Below are 22,917 nucleotides of genomic sequence, written 5' to 3'. Positions count from 1 at the left end.
GGAGCAAGTTAGCTTTGTAGCAAATTCATTTAGTAGAAAGTTGGCAAATTGGCTTAGTAGCAAGTTAGCTTAGTAGCAAGTTTGTTTAGGAGCAAGTTAGCAAGCTAGTTTAGTGGCAAGATAGCTTAGTAGCAAGCTAGCAAGCTAGCTTAGTGACAAGTTAGCTTAGTAGAAAGTTAGAAGAGCTAGTTTAAAGGCTCCTCCTCCTCCTCACCTGAGAGAAGAGCTAGTTTAAAGGATCCTCCTCCTCACCTGAGAGTAGAGCTAGTTTAAAGGCTCCTCATCACCTGAGAGTAGAACTAGTATAAAGGCTACTCAACCTCACCTGAACAATTGTTTAAATAATCGTTAAGTTTAATTATTTACGTAAACTCCCTAACTTGCAGTGGCGATTGTAACGTTTCACTAAAACCTTTAAAAATCGATGAAGCAGAAGAAGGTAGAGAGGAGGGAGGGGGCATCAGCAGGGCCATGGCAGCAGGCAGGACCGGTTCCAGGCAGCCACAAATCCATGGGAAAAAAAGTAGAGTTAGTAATGTGTATTGAAGAGACAATAATTTATCATATAAATATGTCCTCGTTAGTACATGAGCTGCAGCATTCTGGATCAACTGGAGAAACCCATGGGACTTGGGTAGCCTGATAATAAGGAGTTACAGTAATCCAGTCTTGTAGTAACAAATGCGTGGATCAATGTTTCTGCATCGCTTTGAGACAGGATGTGCCAGATTTTTTAGATGTTCCGTAGGTAAAAAAAAAAGGCAGTCCTTGAGATTTTTTTCACGTGGGAGCCAAAGGACAGGTCCTGGTCAAAAATAACTCAGAGAGTCCTTACGGTGGTGGTGGATGCCAGAGTGATGCCATCCAGAGAAACCATATCATCAGATAATTGATTGAGGTGTTCTGGGCCGAGTAAAATAACTTCAGTCTTGTCCCAGTTCAGCAGCAGGAAGTCAAAGTCAGTTTTATTTGTCACTTCTTCCATTAGTGCAAACATACAGAAGACTTGAAATTGTGTTTCTCTTCTGCCTGACAAAGTGAGTAGTGCAAATCAGTAAAAAAAAAAATAGAACAACATATAGAACAACATAAATAAACAACATAAATTAACCAACATAAATTAGGATTTAGCAGCAGAGGACATGAGTCGAGATGTGGGAGTGGTAAGGTAGAGAGTTCAGCTTCCTGACAGCTTGGTGAATGAAGCTGGTTGACAGCCTGGTGGTGCGAGCCCGGAGGCTCCGGTATCTCCTCCCAGAGGGCAGGAGGCTGAAAAGACCGTGTGAGGGGTGGCAGGGGTCGCTCACAATCGTGGTCGCTTTGCGAGTGAGGCGGGTGTCATTTATGTCCTGCAGGGAGTGGGGGAGAGGGGGTGAGGCACCAATGATTCGTCCAGCTGCATTCACTATGCGCTGCAGGGCTTTCCTGCTGTAGTCAGTGCAGCTTCCGCCGCACACAGTGATGCAGTTGGTCAGGATGCTCTCGATGGTGCCACGGTAAAAGGTGCACATGATGGGTGGGGGTTTTCCTGCTTTCCTCAGTTTTCGGAGTAAATAGAGGCGCCTCTGTGCTTTCTTTGCCAGGGATTTTGTGTTGGCTGTCCACGAGAGGTCCTCACTGATGTCCACCCCAGGAATTTGGTGCTGCTGACTCGCTCAATTGTCAGCACCGTTGATGGTCAGCGGTGAGTGTTGGGTGTGGCTGAAGTCAACAACAATCTCCTTGGTCTTGCTGTTGTTCAGCAGGAGGTTGTTGTCTCTGCACCACGTGGTCAGAAGGTAGATCTCTTTCCTGTAGTGGGTCTCGTCATCCTTGGTGATGAGACCTATCAGAGTTGTGTCGTCTGCGAAGTTGACCATGTGATTGGTGCTGTAGGTGGTTTTGCGTCAGCAAGGTGAAGAGCAGTGGGCTGAGCACACAGCCCTGAGGGGCCCTTGTACTCAGTGTGATGCTGCTCGAGGTGTTTTTGCCGACGCGTACTGCTTGTGGCCTCACACTGAGGAAGTCCAGCAGCCAGTTACACAGCGAGGTGTTGAGCCCCAGCTGGTCAGGTTTGTAGATGAGTTGTTGTGGGATGATGGTGTTGAATGCTGAACTAAAGTCTATGAACAGGATTCTCACATATGAGTCTTTTTTGTCCAGGTGAGTGGGGGCTGGTAGAGCAGAGCAGATTGCATCCTCTGTGGACCGTTTGGCACGGTATGCAAACTGGAAAGGGTGGGGGGGAGAATGGATTTGATATGTGACATGACTAGTCGTTCAAAGCACTTCATTATTATGGGGGTAAGTGCCACTGGACGATAGTCATTAAAGCAGGACGGAGTGGATTTCTTTGGTACAGGTATGATAGTGGTGGCCTTGAAGCATGATGGAACAACAGCTTGTCTCAGAGAAGTATTAAAAACATCCGTGAAGACATCCCGTGTCTAAGTAACAGTGTCTGTGTACTCCCCAATGTCTGTGTGGTTGTTGTATGTAGCTGCCGGCTTAAACATTCCCCAGTCTGTTGTATCAAAGCAGTCTTGGAGAGCGGAGGAGGCCTCCTCTGGCCACACCCGGACCTTCTTCAGAACCGGTCTGGAGACTTTTACTCTGGGTCTGTATGCTGGCATTAGCATGACGGTGATGTGGTCAGAGAGTCCTATGTGGGGGAGGGGGAGGCCTTGTACGCTCCTTTGTGTTTGGTGTAGACCAGATCCAAAATGTTGTCCCTCCTTGTTGGGAAATTAACATGCTGGTGAAGTTTGGGAAGAAGTTGCAGGTCATCCAGGTTTTGATGTCTTTAAGACACGCTTGAAGTTTAGCAACCTGGTGGATTTCATCTGGCTTGATCGACAGATATAGTTGAGTATCATCGGCATAGCAGTGAAAGTTTATGAAGTGTTTTCTGATAATATTGCCTAAAGGAAGCATATATAAGTTGAATTAAATTGGTCCAAGCACAGAACTTTGTGGAACTCCATGACGAACGGCGGTGTTCATCGAGGCTCCATCGTTTACAAATACAAACCGATCTGATAAATACGACTTGAACCAGCTTAGTACTGTACCTTTAATACCAATCGACTGGTCTCGTCTCTATAATATGATGTCATGGTCAATGGTATCGAACGCTGCACTAAGTTCTAAAAGTACAGAGAAAAGTCCCTTATCTGATGCAACTAGAAGGTCATTAGTATTTGTCACTAGTACTGTCTCTGTGCTATGATGCTTTCTGAATACTGACTGAAACTCCTCAAATAAGCTATTGTTACGTAAAAAGCACCTGAACGCCCCAACGGTAAGCGTATTGCATCACTTCCGGTTCCACCGTGTGCTAGCCGATAACGTACTTGTCTCAGTGTAACATAGTTGAATAGGTTCATATTAAATCCAGCTAAAATGGGAAACCTATGCCATCTGCTGTTGCAAATGTGTACCTGCGCTTAATATAAGACGCAAAGGACTCTGGGAACTCCTCAGAGTAACGGAGGATCCCTTGAAGGTAACGTGTCTATGAATGTCTGTGGAAAAGATAGTGTTAACTAATTGTAAAAGTATGTAAGAGTTGAGCTGGCTTTATTTGTTTGTAAAGCTATTGTCTCAGAGTATATTTGCCTTGTTTACATTGCCTTGAATGTCAGCATAGTAGCTAGCTAACATTAACGTGATGCCGTCTTTCTAGATGTCCACAGGAGCTGACCGTTATATGTGTCCTTTTCTGTCATGAATGCAGGTATGTTACAGTATGTTGTTCTCTTGTTGTGGTAATGTTTTGGACGTGCAGAGGTGTTTTCTATAGTCTACATATTTTTGCTCAGTTACACAGTTGTTATTGTAGAATATGAGGTGTGTTGGAATAGGGTAGCAGTCCACGGTGTGAAATTTGTATATATGTATTTTGTGTTCTCCTCATGCCTTTTAAGAGAGAGACATTTTTTGTTCTTTTTCATTTATTTTATTGACATTAATCCACTATACGATCACTGTCTCACTGTAAGAGTTTATAAAAACTGGGAAATCCTCAGAGTTGATCAAGAATCAAGTTTAAAGTCTTTAGACACAGTCACGTTATTTAAGTAGACTTAAGACTTTCCTCTGTGATAGCGCTTATAGTTAGGGCTGACTCTGTAAGGAGAGGGAGAGTCAGACAACCCCCCTCGTGATTCACGAGGGCAACTCACCCCGTGATTCCGTCAGCGATTACCCTCCTCCCCCATGAATTTTTAGAAGTGCTATAGGCTTAAGCCTAGTTTATAGTTCTCCGTCGTTCTCCGACGTGACGCCGTCGTTGAGCATTCGAAGTTCTGCGTCGAGGGACCGTGTTGCTCTGCAATTAACCGCCATGCCGCCAGGGGGGTGTGCCTGTGTGGCTGTGTGGTTACAGGGGTTATAGCCGAATTCCAGTCACAGTAAACAATGGCGACCAAGTTAGAGCGGCTGCATTAAAGATGGAGCTCATCAATACTGAAGAGCAAATGCTTATATTGCAAATGTTGAAGCGCAGGCGACAGAGAAGACGTTTGCGGAGATGGTCTGTACGACCACTAAACCGGTCGAGGCTGGGAAAAGGCAACTGCCGGAAATTACGTTCTGATCACAGCGCTTGCGGGCCGCGTCAACGCGACGCATAGTTAGGATTTTTTGGAGGTGCACGTCAGGCTACGGCGTAGGTACGCCGTCGACCTGACGGAGAACCATAAACTAGGCTTTAGACTGCTGGGAGACATCTTAGGACACACTGAGCTCTCTCTCTCTCTCTCTCTCTCTATCTTTCTCTCTCTCTTACTCTCTCTCGCTCTTGCTCTGAAATGTTCAGCAGCTTGTGCGCCGGAAAAAGAATAAAAGATATGTACGGAATTGTAACAATTTAAATGAAGTTAAACTACCATGTGGTCGCGGAGATAATTAAGGAAACGTTTTTAAAAACTGTTGTCCGAGAATAGGCGCGGGGGGGCTTGGTGCTGGCTTGGTGCTGGCTTGGTGCGCATAAGGTTAAGAAGTTAAAGGTGTCACCTCCTCACCTGAGTTTAAAGCAGACTCATTCAAAGTTCATCAGGAAGTTTATTTGACATTTGAACAAAAAAACATTGAAAAGAAGAAGAAGAAGAAGAAGAAGAAGAAGAAGAAGAAGAAGAAGAAGAAGAAGAAGAAGAAGAAGAAGAAGAATAATGATCCAGGTCCTGGACTCGTGGACCTGCTTTTACTTCTGGTTGAGCCAGCTGAAGGAGAAGACATGCTTCGGTCCATCTGTGTCCTCTGACTCGCTCTGCTGATCAGACTGAAGAAGAGGAGGAGGAGGAGGGAGAGGAGGGAGAGGAGGAAGAGGAGGAACAGGAGAAAACACATTTCTTTTAAAGATTGTTCATATTTGAATTTAAAACATTATTTATATCAAATCATTCAGAAACTTTTCGTTTCTTCTAATTACATTTTGATTGAAACATAATAATTGTAATACTATTTAAAATGTGATTCGATTGAAAAATAAAAATCTATATAAATGTATTTTAGCTGAATGCTTGTGATGTCATACATGAGGGGCGGGGCTTGTTGTGGGGATGGGTAGAGAGGGCGGAGCCTGGGTGATCGAGGAGGCGGGGCTTTCTGTCAGTGACGTCATGGTGGGCGGAGTCTCTGAGAGTCTCTGAGGGGGCGGGGGTGAGAGCTGGAAAACTGGAGGCTGAGGAGGCTGTTGATTGGCTGAGAGCTGGACACCTGCAAGCTGAGGAAGCTGCTGATTGGCTGAGAGCTGGACACCTGCAAGCTGAGGAAGCTGCTGATTGGCTGAGAGCTGGACACCTGCAAGCTGAGGAAGCTGCTGATTGGCTGAGAGCTGGACACCTGGAGGCTGAGGAGGCTGCTGATTGGCTGAGGCCGTCCCTCTGGCCTCTGCTGCTTCGTCCTCGTCTTCGTCCTCTGAGAAGACAGCATGTTAGCATTAGCGTGGAAGTAGCTCAAAAAGAGGAAGGCGTCTCATCTCTGATTGGATGGTCATACAACTTTCTGCGTTTCTTACGTTGCAGGAAGTCGACCTCGGCCAGCGCCCGCCTCTGACCCTCAAAGTCAGCACTGAAGTGCTGCATGTCCTCGTAGCCGTGCTGGATCTTCTCCATGTGGCCCGTGTTGGCTCCCTGCAGGATCCTGAAGCAGAGCATGAGCTTATTGTTGTTGTTGTTGTTGTTGTTGTTGTTGTTGTTGTTGTTATTGTTTACATGTTGGGATAACTCACTTCTGGAGCAGCGGTCTGGTCGTCTGGAGGAGGAGAAATGACGTAATCAATATTATTGAAGTGCCTTCATCTCAAAATAAGAGGAAGAAGTATTCACATCTTGTACTTCAGTAAAAGTAGTAATACTACAGTATACAAATACTCCACTAAAAGTTACTCAGGAAAAAGTACAAAAGTATTCACAAAAAAGTAATTATATCTGTTACATTATTGATGCATTAATGTGTTGGTGGAAGGTGTAGGTGGAACTCACTTTAATAACTTATATTATATATAACTTCATCAACATGTAGTAGCAAAGTAAATCAAGGCATTCAGTACATAGAATACATTAAAGTACTCAAATAAAGTACTAGTACCTCAGAAATCGATTTGAAATGACTGCAGTGGAACTATTACTATGTGTAATATGTGTTTTTATAAAGTACACAGTGGTGCGTTCAGGTTCACCTGCAGGAACACGGCCATCTCGGACTCGTCCATGGTCTGGATGGCGGTCTCTAGCAGCTTGGCGCTGCCCTCCAGGTGTTCGCTGTACTTCCTCCTCAGACCTTGGATGTAGTCCAGCTTCTCCTGCTGCTCACTGTTGATCCTCAGAGTCAGCTCACCTTTACGCTCCTCCAGCAGAGCGAACAGGTGGTCGAACGCCTCGCACACCTGAGACTTCTGTCTGCGGCCGTTCTCCTGAAAACACACAAGCTCCAGAGCTGAACCGGGGCTGAACAGGTGAGTCAGCAAGATACAGGTGATTCAGCGAGATACAGATGAGTCAGCAAAATACAGGTGAGTCAGCAAATTACAGGTGAGTCAGCAAAATACAGGTGAGTCAGCAAATTACAAGTGAGTCAACGAGATACAGGTGAGTCAGCAAGATACAGGTGAGTCAGAAAAATACAGGTTAGTCAGCAAATTACAGGTGAGTCAATAAGATACAGGTGAGTCAGCGAGATACAGGTGAGTCAGCAAGATACAGGTGAGTCAGAAAAATACAGGTTAGTCAGCAAATTACAGGTGAGTCAATAAGATACAGGTGAGTCAGCGAGATACAGGTGAGTCAGCAAGATACAGGTGAGTCAGCAAAATACAGGTGAGTCAGTAAGATACAGGTGAGTCAGCAAATTACAGGTGAGTCAGTAAGATACAGGTGAGTCAGCAAATTACAAGTGAGTCAACGAGATACAGGTGAGTCAACGAGATACAGGTGAGTCAGAAAAATACAGGTTAGTCAGCAAATTACAGGTGAGTCAATAAGATACAGGTGAGTCAGCAAGATACAGGTGAATCAGTTTATGTTCAGGTGACTCACATTGACGATTGTGCAGGTATCCTCCAGCTGACTGATGACAGCCTGAGTCCTCTCATTGTTACCGACTAACATGGAGATACAGTCAGTCAACTCAGCCTACACACACACACACACACACACACACACACACACACACACACACACATTATGAGAATGAAGAAGAAATATGAGAATGAAGATCTGTCTAACTCTAACTTGTCTGTGGTATAAACCTGTCTGTGATATAACCCTGTCTGTGGTGTGAACATGTCTGTATTTTAAACATGTATGTAGTATAAACCTGTATGTGGTATAAACATGTCTGTGGTATAAACATGTATGTGGTATGAAACTGTCTGTGGTATGAACCTGTCTGTGGTATAAACTGGTCTGTGGCGTGAACATGTCTGTATTTTAAATATGTAAGTAGTATAAACCTGTATGTGGTATGAACATGTCTGTGGTATAAACATGTCTGTGGTTTTGATCCTGTCTGTGGTATAAACATGTATGTGTTATGAACCTGTCTGTAGTATGAACATGTCTGTGATATGAACCTGTCTGTGGTATGAACCTGTCTTTAGTATGAACATGTCTGTGGTATAAACTTGTCTGTGGTATGAACCTTTTCTGTGGTTTAAACCAGTCTGAGGTATAAAACTGTATGTGGTATAAACCTGTCTGTGGTGTGAACCTGACTGTGGTGTAAACCTGTCTGTGGTATAAACCTGTCTTTGGTATTAACCTGTCTGTGGTGTGAACCTGTCTGTGGTATGAACCTGTCTGCGGTATGAACCTGTCTGTGGTATAAACCTGTCTGTGATATGAACCTGTATGTGGTATGAAGCTGTCTGTGGTATGAACCTGCCTGTGGTATAAACCTGTCTGTGATATGAACTTGTCTGTGGTATGAAGTTGTCTGTGGTGTGAACCTGTCTGTGGTATGAACATGTCTTGTGGTATAAACCTGTTTGTGGTGTGAACATGTCTGTAGTATAAACCTGTATGTGGTATAAACCTGTCTGTGGTATGAACCTGTCTTTAGTATGAACATGTCTGTGGTATAAACTTGTCTGTGGTATGAACCTTTTTCTGTGGTTTAAACCAGTCTGAGGTATAAAACTGTATGTGGTATAAACCTGTCTGTGGTGTGAACCTGACTGTGGTGTAAACCTGTCTGTGGTATGAACCTGTCTTTCACCCCTCTGTCTCCCAATCAAGTTCGTATCTTGGTAACCTCTGCCCGCCCAACCACCTGCCCTCTTGATCCCATCCCATTTCACATTCTCCAGTCTATTGCTCCTGACCTTCTTCCCTTCTCACCCATCTTATCAACACCTCCCTCTCAACTGGCTGTTTCCCTAACTCCCCGAAGGAGGCAAGAGTCAACCCTCTCCTGAAGAAACCCACTCTCAACCCGTCGGAAGTCAACAACTACAGACCTGTCTCTCTCATTCCCTTTCTTTCCATAACTCTGGAGTGAGCTATCTTTAACCAAGTCTCCTCCTTTCTCCACCAGAACAACCTTCTGGACCCTCACCAGTCTGGATTCAAGGCAGGCCACTCAACAGAGACTGCCCTCCTTGCTGTTTCTGACCAGCTTCACACTGCTAGAGCAGCCTCTCTCTTCTCTGTCCTTATCCTTCAAGACCTTTCTGCTGCCTTTGACACAGTGAACCACCAGATCCTTATCTACTCCCTCCAGGACCTTGGTATCACAAGCACTGCGCTCTCCCTCTTTTCATCCTATCTCAACGACCGCACCTACCGGGCAACTTGGAGAGGATCCCTGTCTGAATCCTGTCCTCTCACTACTGGGGTCCCTCAAGGCTCCATCCTGGGTCCTATTCCTTTTCTCCCTGTAGACCAACTCGCTCGGCTCTGTCATCCACTCGCATGGCTTTTCCTACCATAGCTATGCCGATGACACCCAACTGATCCTCTCGTTTCCCCAATCGGAAACACAGGCAGCAGCACGAATCTCTACCTGCCTGACTGACATCTCTCAGTGGATGTCCGCACACCACCTGAAAATTAACCCTGACAAAACTGAACTACTTTTCCTTGTAGAAAAAAGGCTCTCCCACCCACGACCTGACTATTACCTTCAACTCAGTGTTGGCACCGACCCCGACTGCCAGGAACCTTGTGTTACACTCAGTCAACTCTCCCTGACTGCCAACATCACCGCAACAACATGTTCCTGTAGGTTCATGCTGTACAACATCAGGAGAATACATCCCCTTCTCACTCAGAAGGCGGCACAGGTTCTCGTCCAGGCTCTGATCATCTCGCGCCTTGACTACTGTAACTCCTTCCTGGCAGGTCTACCTGCTAGTGCCATCCGACCTCTGCAGCTCATCCAGAATGCAGCAGCTCGACTGGTCTTTAACCGAAATTCCCCCACACCACTCCGCTCCTCCGCGACCTTCACTGGTTCCTGATGGTCACCCGCATCCGCTTCAAAACATTGGTACTTGCGTACCATGCTACGAACAGATCAGGTCCAATCTACATCCAGGACATGGTAAAACCGTACACCCCAGCTCGTTCGCTCCGCTAGGCTTCTGCCAATTGGCTGGTAGCTCCGTCACTGCGAGCTAAACACTCAACAAATCCCGACTGTTTGCTGTCCTGGCTCCTCAATGGTGGGATGAGCTCCCCACTGACATCAGGACAGCAGAAAGTCTCACACATTTTCCTCCGCAAACTAAAAACACTTCTTTTTCGACTACACCTTGAACAAGGAAGGTAGCACTGTAGTAGCACTTTAGTAGCACTTTAATGGCACTTACTGATAGCACTTTGCGGCTTAACTTTGGTGAAGAAATTGTACTTTCTTGATTGTTGTTGTTCTGAGTTTGTACTTATGGTTGAATTGCACTTATTGTCGCTTTGGATAAAAGCGGTAGCTAAATGAAATGTAATGTAATGTAATGTGAAGCAGCTCACCTTCTGCGCGAGGAAGACGAGGTCCAGAGGAGCGACCTCACAGTCCCGGTGTTGTCCGAACACCTTGCAGAGGGAACAGGTGGGAGCGCTGCAGGACACGCAGTAGATGTTGATCCTCTCCTGCTGGTGAGTCTCACACATGGGCTGCTGCTCCTCTGGGACCTGTCTGCTGCTCAGAGAGACAGACAGGTAGAGGTAACATGTCATACTGTCTGCTGCTCAGAGAGACATACAGGTACCACATAGTAACACGTCATACTGTCTGCTGCTCAGAGAGACAGACAGGTACCACATAGTAACGCGTCATACTGTCTGCTGCTCAGAGAGACAGACAGGTACCACATAGTAACGCGTCATACTGTCTAATGCTCAGAGAGACAGGCAGGTAGAGGTGTCACGTTACCCACCTGGTGATGTCATTGGAACTTTAAAACACAAGTGTGTGTTATGGTGTGTCCAGGTGTGCGTTATGGTGTGTCCAGGTGTCTGTTATGGCGTGTCCAGGTGTGTGTTATGGCGTGTCCAGGTGTGTGTTATAGTGTGTCCAGGTGTGTGTTATGGCGTGTCCAGGTGTGTGTTATGGTGTGTCCAGGTGTGTGTTATGGCGTGTCCAGGTGTGTGTTATGGTGTGTCCAGGTGTGTGTTATGGCGTGTCCAGGTGTGTGTTTTGACATGTCCAGGTGTGTGTTATGACGTGTCCAGGTGTGTGTTATGGCGTGTCCAGGTGTGTGTTATGTCGTGTCCAGGTGTGTGTAATGGTGTGTCCAGGTGTGTTTAGGTGCGTGTCCAGGTGTGTGTCCAGCTGTGTGTTATGACGTGTCCAGGTGTGTGTTATGGCGTGTCCAGCTGTGTGTTATGACGTGTCCAGGTGTGTGTTATGGCGTGTCCAGGTGTGTGTTATGTCGTGTCCAGGTGCGTGTCCAGGTGTGTGTCCAGCTGTGTGTTATGACGTGTCCAGGTGTGTGTTATGACGTGTCCAGGTGTGTGTTATGGCGTGTCCAGGTGTGTGTTATGTCGTGTCCAGGTGTGTGTTATGGTGTGTCCAGGTGTGTGTTATGTCGTGTCCAGGTGTGTGTTATGTCGTGTCCAGGTGTGTGTTATGGTGTGTCCAGGTGTGTCCAGGTGCGTGTCCAGGTGTGTGTCCAGCTGTGTGTTATGACGTGTCCAGGTGTGTGTTATGGCGTGTCCAGGTGTGTGTTATGTCGTGTCCAGGTGTGTGTTATGGTGTGTCCAGGTGTGTGTTATGGCATGTCCAGGTGTGTCCAGGTGCGTGTCCAGGTGTGTGTCCAGCTGTGTGTTACCTGGTGCTCCCCTGCTTGTACATGTCAATGATGTTCTCCACCAGCAGGTTCCTCTGCAGTCCGTAGACTCCGTGTCGATCCAGAACCACCTCATGGCGGCAGGACGGGCAACGGAACCTTCCACCAGACGTAGAACCACTCCTGGTGGACAGGTAGGGGTTGGACGCCTGATCACTCTCACACACACACACACACACACACACACAGTCAGACACACACACACACACACACACACACACACACACAGTCAGGAAACAACCCAAAATATTTTATACAGGTTCATATAATAAACATTTGATACTGAATACAAAATACATTATATTTTTGTGTCTGTGTATGTGTGACTGTGTGTGTGTGTGTGTGTGTGTGTATGTAAGATTCAAGATATTTGTATTGTCATATGCACAGATAACAGTACAATGAAAAGCTTATTTTGCTGGGTCCTTCGAACACAGAATTACAATAAACTTTAAAGGAAAAAAAATAATTAAAATAAACATAAGGCAAAAAAATAAAAATAAGGCACAAAATATAGTGACAGTATTGCACAAAAATATGTATAAAGTGCACTATGCATTGCTACAATACGTATAAAGTGTACTATGCATTGCTACAATACAATATCCAAAAGTATGGCCATGACACGAATGAAGTCACAGCAGCTGCCGTTTGAAGTTCAGTGATGTGTGTGTGAGCTGTTCACCAGCCTGATGGCCTGTGGGTAGAAACTGTTTGTCAGTCTCGTGGTTCTGGATTTGTGACTCCAGTAGCGTCTAAAGAGCCCAAATAAATTACTGTACATCAAGTTCTGCTCTGAAAAATGATTACAAATAAAAGGTAAATAGTTAATTCAAGACAAAAGTGAACAGGTAACTCAGTAACAAGTGAGTAGACTACTTACTTCTCTTTTACTGGACCTTGGCCAGTGGCATGGTAGTATACTTCTTTCTCTCTTACATTGACCAGTGGTATGGTAGTCTACTTCTTTCTCTCTTACATTGACCAGTGGTATGGTAGTCTACTTCTTTCTCTCTTACATTGACCAGTGGTATGGTAGTCTACTTCTTTCTCTCTTACATTGAACAGTGGCATGGTAGCCTACTTCTTTCTCTCTTACATTGACCAGTGGTATGGTAGTCTACTTCTTTCTCTCTTACATTGAACAGTGGCATGGTAGCCTACTTCTTTCTCTCTTACATTGACCAGTGGTATGGTAGTCTACTTCTTTCTCTCTTACATTGACCAGTAGCATGGTAGCCTACTTCTTTCTCTCTTACATTGCCCAGTGGTATGGTAGTCTACTTCTTTCTCTCTTACATTGACCAGTGGTATGGTAGTATACTTCTTTCTCTCTTACATTGACCAGTGGTATGGTAGTCTACTTCTTTCTCTCTTACATTGACCAGTAGCATGGTAGCCTACTTCTTTCTCTCTTACATTGGCCAGTTGTATGATAGTCTTACATTGGCCAGTTGTATGGTAGTCTACTTCTTTCTCTCTTACATTGGCCAGTGTTATGGTAGTCTACTTCTTTCTCTCTTACATTAGCCAATAGCATGGTCGGCCACATAGTTCTATATTACAATATTAAGTGTCTCATACAGGTTCAAATCTTTATGACATGATAATCCTTCCATTTGTGTTCTTGAGACCCAACCACTGAGTAGCCAGTTTAGTTCCTTTAAGAACAACTAACTTTTCAGATATTTCTGGTGTTAACCGCCTCCTGTGCGGAAGGTCTCTCAACTGGAGCTGAAGAGGGGAGGCTTGTGTTAACTTGAACAAAAAGGAACTTGTGAACTGTTTTTTAAGTTTGTGGAGAAAGTATTTTGAGTATTTTAAATACATTACTCCACTCTAAAGTATTTTGAAACAAATTATGTTAGATTTTGTTATCGGTCCTATCAAATACAAATGACAAAATACTCAAAAGTTATTGAAATACAAGTGATCTCTGTGTGTGTGTGTGTGTGTGTGTGTGTGTGTGTGTGTGTGTGTGTGTGTGTGTGTGTGTGTGTGTGCGTGTGTGTGTGTGTGTGTGTGTGTGTGTGTGTGTGTGTGTGTGTGTGTGTGTGTGTGTGTGTGTGTGTACCTGGAACACGTCGTTGGCACACTTCCTGCACAGGTTGTGTTGACATGGCAGGATGACGACCGGCTTGCTGAACGTCTCCAGACAGATGGGACAGACGAGCTGCTTCTCCAGACTCTCCATGAGGAAGAGGAGGAGGAAGAGGAGCTCACCACCCGGATAGGAAATGGAAAGTTGATGGCGTCCCAGAGAGAAGTGAAGGAGACTGAAGGCAGAATGAGCCTTGTTCTGTTTTTAGACAGACAGACAGACGTCAGGTGTTGCCATGCCGACATGCCCTTATATGTTAAAGGTCATGAGGAGGCATGGCGGAGGGGGGGGCTCTTAAAGGGACAGTGCCAGTATGGATCAGGGTCGTCCTGCAGCTCTTAAAGGGACAGTGCCAGTATGGAGCAGGTTCGTCCTGCAGCTCTTAAAGGGACAGTACCAGTATGGAGCCGAGTCCTCCTGCAGCTCTTAAAGGGACAGTACCAGGCTGCAGTCGAATAGTCAAATAATGACCTCCTAACATCTAACCCTAAGCACTTCTCCTTAACCTCTGTGGAAAATGTCACAGGGTCAAGGAGAGATGGGAAGGAGATTTCATGAGGAGTTAGGAAACGACACCGCGGTGTTTAGAGAATCAGACTTTCATTAACGACGTAGTTATGATCACTAACCTGTTCATATATTACTTTATTAACATAAACAACCTGTTCATATATTACTTTATTAATATAAACAACCGGTTCATATATTACTTTATTAACATAAGCAACCTGTTCATATATTACTTTATTAACATAAACAACCTGTTCATATATTACTTTATTAACATAAACAACCTGTTCATATATTACTTTATTAACATAAACAACCTGGTTCATGTATTACTTTATTAACATAAACAACCTGTTCATATATTACTTTATTAACATAAACAACCTGGTTCATGTATTACTTTATTAACATAAACAACGTGTTCATATATTACTTTATTAACAAGGTTGGAATAGAAATGAAAAATGGAACATGAAAGTGTATTTTTACAAAGCTACTAAACTGTCTCTTCAGGTTCAAACATGATGAATTAAATACGTTCTCACACTAACGATGTCTCATATCCTTTATGTTGTTATGGTTTATATGCAGATTATAATCTGATCATAAGAATATGCAGACAACAGTTTATGAAACACAACTCAGTGTTACTAGAAGTGTTGACTTGATATGTTGTATTGTAATGTGACAAAATAGTTGATTAAAAAGATGATAATCAGAAACATGAGTCAGACTGAAGAGCTCGTCCAGTTTAACTCTTTAATCAAAGCTTCTGTAGCTGAAGTCTAATAAAGTAATGAGGACTGAAGCTGCAGTTCAACATCAGAGAGAATATCAATACAGCAGTTTATCACTTTACAGCAATTTGTCACTTTACAGTAGTTTGATCACTTTACAGCAGTTTGAAGCATCGTAACGTTTGTAGTTTTCCAGCCGGTTTAACAGATTATTGAAAGTATTTCCAAGTTATAGCAACAGTTATTTACATGATCTGCGTTCTCGGTCATGATCGTCTGTTCTCGTGAACGGCCGAATGATACGTCACTTGTTGCCCCCAGGAATTGTGGGTCGGCATTATCTCCTTTCCTTTCGTATAGGGAGTTCCAGTGGTTCCTTTGCTAAAGGAGCTAAGTTAGGAAGAAGTCCTGCAGCTCTTAAAGGGACAGTAGCAGTATGGAGCAGGGTCCTCCTGCAGCTCTTAAAGGGACAGTACCAGTATGGAGACTGGTCCTCCTGCAGCTCTTAAAGGGACAGTACAATTAACAAGACTTTTTGAGCGCGGATCAGCCTTTGAGAAACCGACATATCCTGACGTCAATCATCGTCAATCAATCGGGGTAATTTAAGCTGGATACTTAGTTGAACCACGTACGAGGAATGGGGCCCTGGTCTAAAATATATATAAATATATTTATAAATATGTGAATGTGTTTAAAATAATATTATAAATGTGACTAATATAGATACGTGAGCTTAAGTGCAGCTTGTCTTTGTTCTTTGCGTGCGCATAAATGTGCACATAAATCACTATGTCATCAGCGTACATTTGAATATCACACCCAATGCACACACCCGGCAAATCATTAATGTATAAACTGAATAATAAAGGCCCTAAAATAGAACCCTGGGGTACTCCCACATTAGATCTCAGAGTAGAGGATGAAACACCACCCACTCTGACACACTGGGTTCTTCCTTTAATATAAATATATAAATGTGTTTAATATAAATGTAGGAGCCAAATGGGATCACGCTGTATTACTAAATCTGTACACTGGGTGGTGCTGTTCTATCTTCCTGGATTAGCTATATAGGCAATTAGAGCACAAGTGACGGCAGGTGTTGGAAAGGGCAAAAGGTTTTTTGACCGCTTCTACTGTACTGTTGGGCTTGTGTTATTAGTCGGCATCCAGGGGCCAAATTAACGTTATCCACGGCAGAACGAATAAACACGATTGATTCATCCCAACGTCTCCGTGGATTACTAAATCAAATCAAGGGAACGCAAAGGGTTCGAGACACAGAAACAGCGCGTGAGCCAGATCGATCCGGGTCATGGCACCAGCACCTCAATTGCCCAGGTAGGTGACCGGGCTCCTTTAGCAATAAATATATAAATGTTTTACAGTAAATACATAAATGTGTTTAAGATAAAAACATTCATACATTGTATGTATTCAGAAGACAACAGTGTGTCATCAGTGACGAGTAACAGAATAAAAACATCACATGACGTCACAGGAGTTTCTTTTATTTTCCAAACTGACAACAGGAAACTTCCAAAGCAAAACATTATTTACATCAACACATGGACGTTATCATGATTATAGTGAACATTAAATAGAGAATGAGAAGCTTGTATTTCATTAGTGTGAACAGAAGCTCCGCCTCTCATCACTCAAACAACCAATCACAGCGTGATTTAAATAAGACTTGATGCACTGCAACTTGGAGGAATAAACTTTGGATTTAAACATCTGTGGAGCCGTAACAAAACCAGATACAAAATGGATCAACTCATGAAGTAAGACATGGATCCCACACACACACACACACACACACACACACAAAGTGAACACACATGTCGTGATGTTTGTCCTGATGCAGTGACCTGCAGTGATGCGTTTCCTGTTTCCTGTTTCATGTGTAGGTGTCTCCGTACCGGCGGTGTCCGTCAGTGATCAGCTGAGTCTTCTCGCTCGCGTTTGTCGGCTGCTGAACAATCGGAGTTTCAACGTCTGCAGAAATGAAAATAAAATATAAATATAACACTAAAGAGTAATTGGTTGAAATATAGCATTTATAACATGTGATTAAAATGTCTCAACAGCGACACCTGCAGGACAGGTAGGACGGGGAGTTGGGGACAGGTAGTAGGGAGTGTTGGGGGGAAATTAGGACGGGGAGTTGGGGACAGGTAGGACGGGGTGTTTGGGGACAGATTACAAAAGCCCAGAACTTCCTGTCGCCTCACCGTCAGGGTCGTTCCGTATCTCCGCTTCCAGGTCGTCTGGGGAGACGTAGGCCGGCCCCGCCCCCTCACCTGTGGGCGGCGGCTTCAGCTTCCCAAAGCAACAGTTACAGCAGCAGCAGAGACAGCAGCAGCAGTAAAACCCGGTCAGGACCCCACAGACAAGGAACAGACCCTGAAAGCATAACAGGACACGTTAAGACCCACTAAACCACCTGAGACCAGCAGCAGAGACAGCAGCAGCAGTGGAACCCGGTCAGGACCCCACAGACCAGGATCAGAACCTGAGAGTATAGTAGGACACATCAGGAGCGAGTAAGATAACAGAACAGACCACCTGAGACCAGGACCTACATTCAGACCACCTGTCACTGAGACCAGGACCTACATTCAGACCACCTGTCACTGAGACCAGGACCTACATTCAGACCACCTGTCACTGAGACCAGTGACACTTGTATCCAAAGTAACCTACAATAAGTGCATTCAACCATGAGTACAAACTCAGAACAACAAGAATCAAGAAAGTACAATTTCTTCAATAAAGTTAAACCACAAAGTGCTATCAGTAAGAGACATTTAGTGCTACTACGGCGCTACCTTCCTTATTCAAGGTGTAGTCAAGGTGATGCACCATCATATCTTAAGGAGCTTGTAGTGCCATATTACCCCACAAGCAGGGGCGGTTTTGGGCAAGGGCGAACCGGGCAGCCACCCGGGGCGGCACTTTTTCATGTCACGACCACTTAAAAAAAAAAAAAAATCATCTGGGCCGCGAAGCGGTTTTCCATTAACTATCGTATGACGTAATAAATATGACGTAATACGACCGGCATAAAGACAATTATAAAGTGCATAAAGATACAACTCACCATGACGCTGCATTAGTGGAGCCCTGAGCTTGTTTCTCTGCTACGAGCCGGTCCCGTCTCGGGGTGACGGGAGAAAAAAAACGAGGCCCGTCGTCTGTTGTTTATGTCCAGTCTACTGACTCTACTCCGTACCTTGAACCTTTATGTCACTCTGTCACTTCATTAAAACCCGCTTCACAAAGACAGGATGTTGAAATGGAGGCAGGGTTTCAGAGCTTTTTTGGCGATCTCACTGTACTCTGCCTTGATTTTAATCCAGAATTCTCCTCCTCTCCTCTTCTTTCTCTCCTTCTGGATAAACTATTGTCTCTTCAATGCACATTACTAACTCTACTTTCTCTTTCCATGGATTCGTGGCTGCCTGGAACCGGTCCTGCCAGCTGCCATGGCCCTGCTGATGCCCCTCCTCTCTACCTCCTTCTGCTTCATGGATCGTGGTTATTTGGATCATGGACCATGCCTACTACTCATTATATGAATAATTTCTGTCATATTCATGTAACGTGCTGTAACTCTGTTACTTTGTTCATTCTGGTCACATGACATCTATTGCTCTGTCCATCCGGGGAGAGGGATCCTCCTCTGCTGCTCTCCTGAAGGCTTCTTCTCTTTTTTCCCTGTTAAAGGGTTTTTACTATCTTTATTTTGAGTTTTTCCTGTTCCGGATGTGAGGTCCCAAGACAGGGAAGTTATGTGTACAGATTGTAAAGCCCTCCGAGGCAAACATGTATTTGTGATGTTGGGCTATATAAAATAAACTGAATTGAATTGAATAGTCGAAAAAGATATGTTTTTAGTTCACGATGGAAGATGTGGGTGTGTGTGCCGAGTGTGAAGCGGCAGGGATGAGAGTTAGCGCCTCCAAATCTGAGGCCATGGTGCTCTGCCGGAAACCGGTGGATTGCTCCCTCCAGGTGGGGACAAACTGCCTACCCCAAGCGAAGGAGTTCAAGTATCTCGGGGTCTTGTTCACGAGTGAGGGTAAGGTGGAGCGGGAGATCGACAGACGGATCGGTGCGGCTGCAGCAATAAAACAGGCGCTGTACCGGTCCGTCCTGGTGAAGAGGGAGCTGAGCCGGAAGGCGAAGCTCTCCATTTACTGGTCGGTCTATGTTCCAACCCTCACCTATGGTCACGAACTCTGGGTCGTTACCGAAAGAACGAGATCTCGAATACAAGCGGCCGAAATGAGCTTCCTCCGCAGGGTGGCCGGGCTCACCCTTAGAGATAGGGTAAGGAGCTCGGACATCAGGAGGGAGCTTGGAGTCGAGTCGCTGCTCCTTCGTGTCGAAAGGAGTCAGCTGAGGTGGTTCGGGCATCTAGTCAGGATGCCTCCTGGACGCCTCCCATTAGAGGTTTTCCAGGCACGTCCAACTGGTAGGAGACCCCGGGGAAGACCGAGGACACGCTGGAGGGATTATATCTCCCGGCTGGCCTTGGAACGCCTCGGGATCCCCCAGAATGAGCTGGAAAGTGTTGCGGGTGAGAGGGAAGCCTGGGTCGGCCTGCTGAACCTGCTGCCACCGCGACCCGACCCCGGATAAGCGGCTGATAATGGATGGATGGATGGATGGAAGATGTAGAGACTTTCTACTGTCCTGATGTCAATGGGAAGCTCATTCCACCATTGAGGAGCCAAGACAGCAAACAGTTGTGACTTTGTAGAGTGTTTAACTCGCAGTGACGGAGCTACAAGCCGATTGGCTGAAGCCGATTGGCTGAAGCCGAGCGGAGTGAGCGAGCTGAGGTGTACGGTTTTACCATGTCCTGGATGCAGACTGGACCTGGGCCCTATTTCTCGTACCTGGCTAAACAAAGTAAAGCAAATGTCCTAATCTCCAGCTTACATTAGCGAGATGATTAGCATCAAGCTATCTGGGTTTCTTCACGGCTGATCCGCGCTGAAACGGTCTCGTTAATTCTAGCCAGACGTCAGTCATCTGGATAAATGCGCCAGCTCCTCTTCAGAAGGGATAATAATGGAGCACTGACACCACGATGTTCTAACAGTACAATGACAAATAAACTCAGAGGAACCTCTTTTTATTTCTCTAATGAGAAGCAGGAGATGATCATGAAGGCATGTGAGGAAGTCAATACCGTAGACATTCACAGCAAACGCGTTGCGAATATTCCAAAGTTTTTGCAACGTTGTTACCGTGAACGCAGCTTTAACTCCGCCCCCGCTGCGAAACATAAGCGTCGCAAATAAATCAGACAAGTTAAATGCGTCAGTGTTGAGAAAATGTATCGGCAAATTTGAAGTGCTTCATCACCCAAATCAATCAGATTATATTTACGAATAAATATATACTTATGAGGATATATGTACTGTATGCATGTATGAATCATGTACTATATATGTGTATATGAGTTTGAATATGTGTATGGGCGGATCAGTATGTATGCATTATTCATAATCAGAAACTCAATCAATTGAAGCAGTGAACATAAATTATGTGAGATTGTCTGTATTCTCATCACGATCACCTTAATCATGTTCTACAATAATGATATGTATGGTGTACTAATAACACTGTCATATAATTATGAGTGCTTTCAACACATCCTTAAGTTTCTGAAGCGCTAAATAAACTTAAGAACAGCGGCATGCAGCGGCTCATAGTCTGTGTCTGAATTCGGGCGATCAGCTGCGCCTGTGGTGATCAATGTCCGCGGCTCGAGAAGCTCTTGTAAGTAAATTATTTTTTGCCGGCAAAATCTATATCGCCGCGTACAGGAAGTCATGATGATGTAAAGGATGGATCCTGGTGATCTGAAAGAACTCTCTCCCTATAAAACTAATATAACTAATATCGCTCCTTCATCAATGAGGAAGGGAGCTGCCTTTTGTGTCCGGTGGGAGTGGCCATCTTATCCAGTGAATTTCAGTAAACCTGCCCGGGAGCAGGTTTAAATTTTTGGATGTGTTGCTATGGTGATTTATCTAAGCTTGCTTCGAGAAACCGAGAAAGCCTGACCTACGTCATATTATCCTGACAATTAGCCCGCTAACTCAGTAGGACCAACATGACCAGGACCAACATTCAGATCACCTGAGACCAGGACCAACATTCAGATCACCTGTCACTGAGACCAGGATCAGCATTCAGACCACCTGAGACCAGGACCATCTGATTGAACTAGATCAATCAAACAGCTTATATTTGCAGAGGACCTGACCCTGCATACCCCATCAGACCTAGTCTGGTCTCAGGAGAGAGTCCAGGTCCCCTTACAGAAGCTGGTGGAGCATGTGACCACACAGGTAAGCCCCGCCCACCTTGGCCCACCAGGTGGACAGCATGAAGTAGGTGTGCACGTTGTCCTCTCCGAACTGCTGGGCCACATAGAGCCCCAGGGACCCGTACGAGTCGTAGATGCTCCTCTTGGTGAGGTCGGCCAGGACGGCGTGGGCTCCGTTCAGCTCCTTGAACTTCTCCGCCGCCTCCGGGTTGTCCGGGTTCTTGTCCGGGTGGAACCGCAGTGCCAGCTTCCTGCCGCCACACACACCAGGTCAACACACACACGTGATCAATGAGCTGATCAGCTGATCACTCAGCAGGTGAGTGGGCGGGGCTCACCTGTAGGACTTCTTGATGTCGTCATGGCTGCAGCCCTTCTCCAGACTCAGGACCTGATACAGAGACTCTCCACCGGTGGACAAAGATCTCTGCCTCGAGTCAGACATCCTGAGAGCATCACCTGTCAGGTGGACCGCCAACCAGGAACAACACACTGGTTACACTGGTCACTGGTCACACTGGTCAAACTAATGAGTTCTGGTTAATCAATTTACATGAATTATTATTCATTTAACGTTGATAATCTTTCCATCTTATGGAACATGAACACAGCAGCATTTTATTATTTATAAATATTAACTATTTATAAGTTATTTATATAAATAAACTATTTCACTAAATATTAACTATTTTTAAACACTATATATATATGTATACATATATATTTATTATAATAAATGTCGATGTATGAATTCAACATGATATATGTGTATATATGTATATATATATATACATATATATGTATATATATCTATATAGAGATATATATATCTATATAGTATATAGATATCTATATATATATATAGATATCTATATAAATCTATATATAGTCTATATATATATATATATACATATATATACATATGTATATATATGTATATATATATATATATATATATATATATATATATATACATATATATATGTTTATATATATATATATATAAATAAATATATATATAGATAGATATGTATATTGATTTATATATGTATATATTAGGGCTGGGCACGTTAACGCGTTATAAATGCCCCCGATCGATTCTGCGCAGAACTGGCTCATCTCGAACGAGCCTGATGATGCAGCGCATTGGCGGCGCGTGTGAGCCTCCAGACGCACCGTCGTCAGGAGAAAACACAAGTTGTATGACTACACAAGTGACTGTTGCTCTCACTGAGACTACTGGACATCCTGTAACAGTTATCTCAGAGTAACAGTTTGTAGTGTACCCCTCCGACAGATGGTCTTTAAAGACCGTAGCTTTAGCCGTTAAACGGCGCACTATGCTACTATGCTACTTCCGTTTCGATCCCGTTTCTCGCCTAAAAGCACCTTATCTCAAAACAGGAAACCAGATACATTTTGCTTACGGCAGACTAAAAACATGCAACAA

General features: G+C 44.6%; 2 protein-coding genes across 3 annotated transcripts; both read right to left on the bottom strand.

The window, feature by feature from the left end:
- Window positions 1-4,043: 4,043 nt before the first annotated feature.
- LOC306741024 (E3 ubiquitin-protein ligase TRIM63-like) lies at window positions 4,044-13,984 on the bottom strand. 2 transcript variants are annotated; one of them, XM_079223276.1, is made up of 9 exons: window positions 13,842-13,984; window positions 11,750-11,916; window positions 10,449-10,617; window positions 7,518-7,613; window positions 6,662-6,895; window positions 6,212-6,234; window positions 5,999-6,123; window positions 5,516-5,898; window positions 4,044-5,260 (listed from the first exon to the last, which is right to left on the bottom strand). In XM_079223276.1, the coding sequence occupies exons 1-9, from the start codon at window positions 13,959-13,961 to the stop codon at window positions 5,183-5,185; spliced, it is 1,395 nt and encodes a 464-aa protein (XP_079079402.1). In that variant the 5' UTR covers window positions 13,962-13,984; the 3' UTR covers window positions 4,044-5,182. The 2 variants fall into 2 exon arrangements, with proteins under 2 accessions (XP_079079402.1, XP_079079403.1); XM_079223277.1 differs by having other exon boundaries at window positions 10,449-10,614.
- A 3,034-nt stretch (window positions 13,985-17,018) lies between these two features.
- LOC306739390 (dnaJ homolog subfamily C member 5-like) lies at window positions 17,019-21,912 on the bottom strand (the record flags this gene model as incomplete). Its single annotated transcript, XM_079221389.1, has 4 exons — window positions 17,019-17,116; window positions 17,353-17,524; window positions 21,505-21,718; window positions 21,806-21,912. 4 exons carry the CDS (start codon window positions 21,910-21,912, stop codon window positions 17,019-17,021), a joined length of 591 nt encoding a protein of 196 aa, XP_079077515.1.
- Window positions 21,913-22,917: the final 1,005 nt, after the last annotated feature.

The sequence above is a fragment of the Taurulus bubalis genome (assembly GCF_910589615.1).
Source record: "Taurulus bubalis genome assembly, chromosome: 1".
Classification (NCBI taxonomy): Eukaryota; Metazoa; Chordata; class Actinopteri; order Perciformes; family Cottidae; genus Taurulus; species Taurulus bubalis.
The sequence above is the reverse complement of the archived record's forward strand: the minus strand, read 5'-3'. Positions and strand labels throughout refer to the sequence as shown.

Excerpts from the sequence above, each read along its gene's own strand:
- LOC306741024 (XM_079223276.1), bottom strand. The coding sequence starts at position 13,961 with ATGGAGAGTCTGGAGAAGCAGCTCGTCTGTCCCATCTGTCTGGAGACG. Across the intron at positions 11,917-13,841 it reads GTGCCAACGACGTGTTCCAG|GCGTCCAACCCCTACCTGTC; the intron begins GTACACACACAC and ends GAGAGTGATCAG. Across the intron at positions 6,124-6,211 it reads ACCAGACCGCTGCTCCAGAA|GATCCTGCAGGGAGCCAACA; the intron begins GTGAGTTATCCC and ends GCTCTGCTTCAG.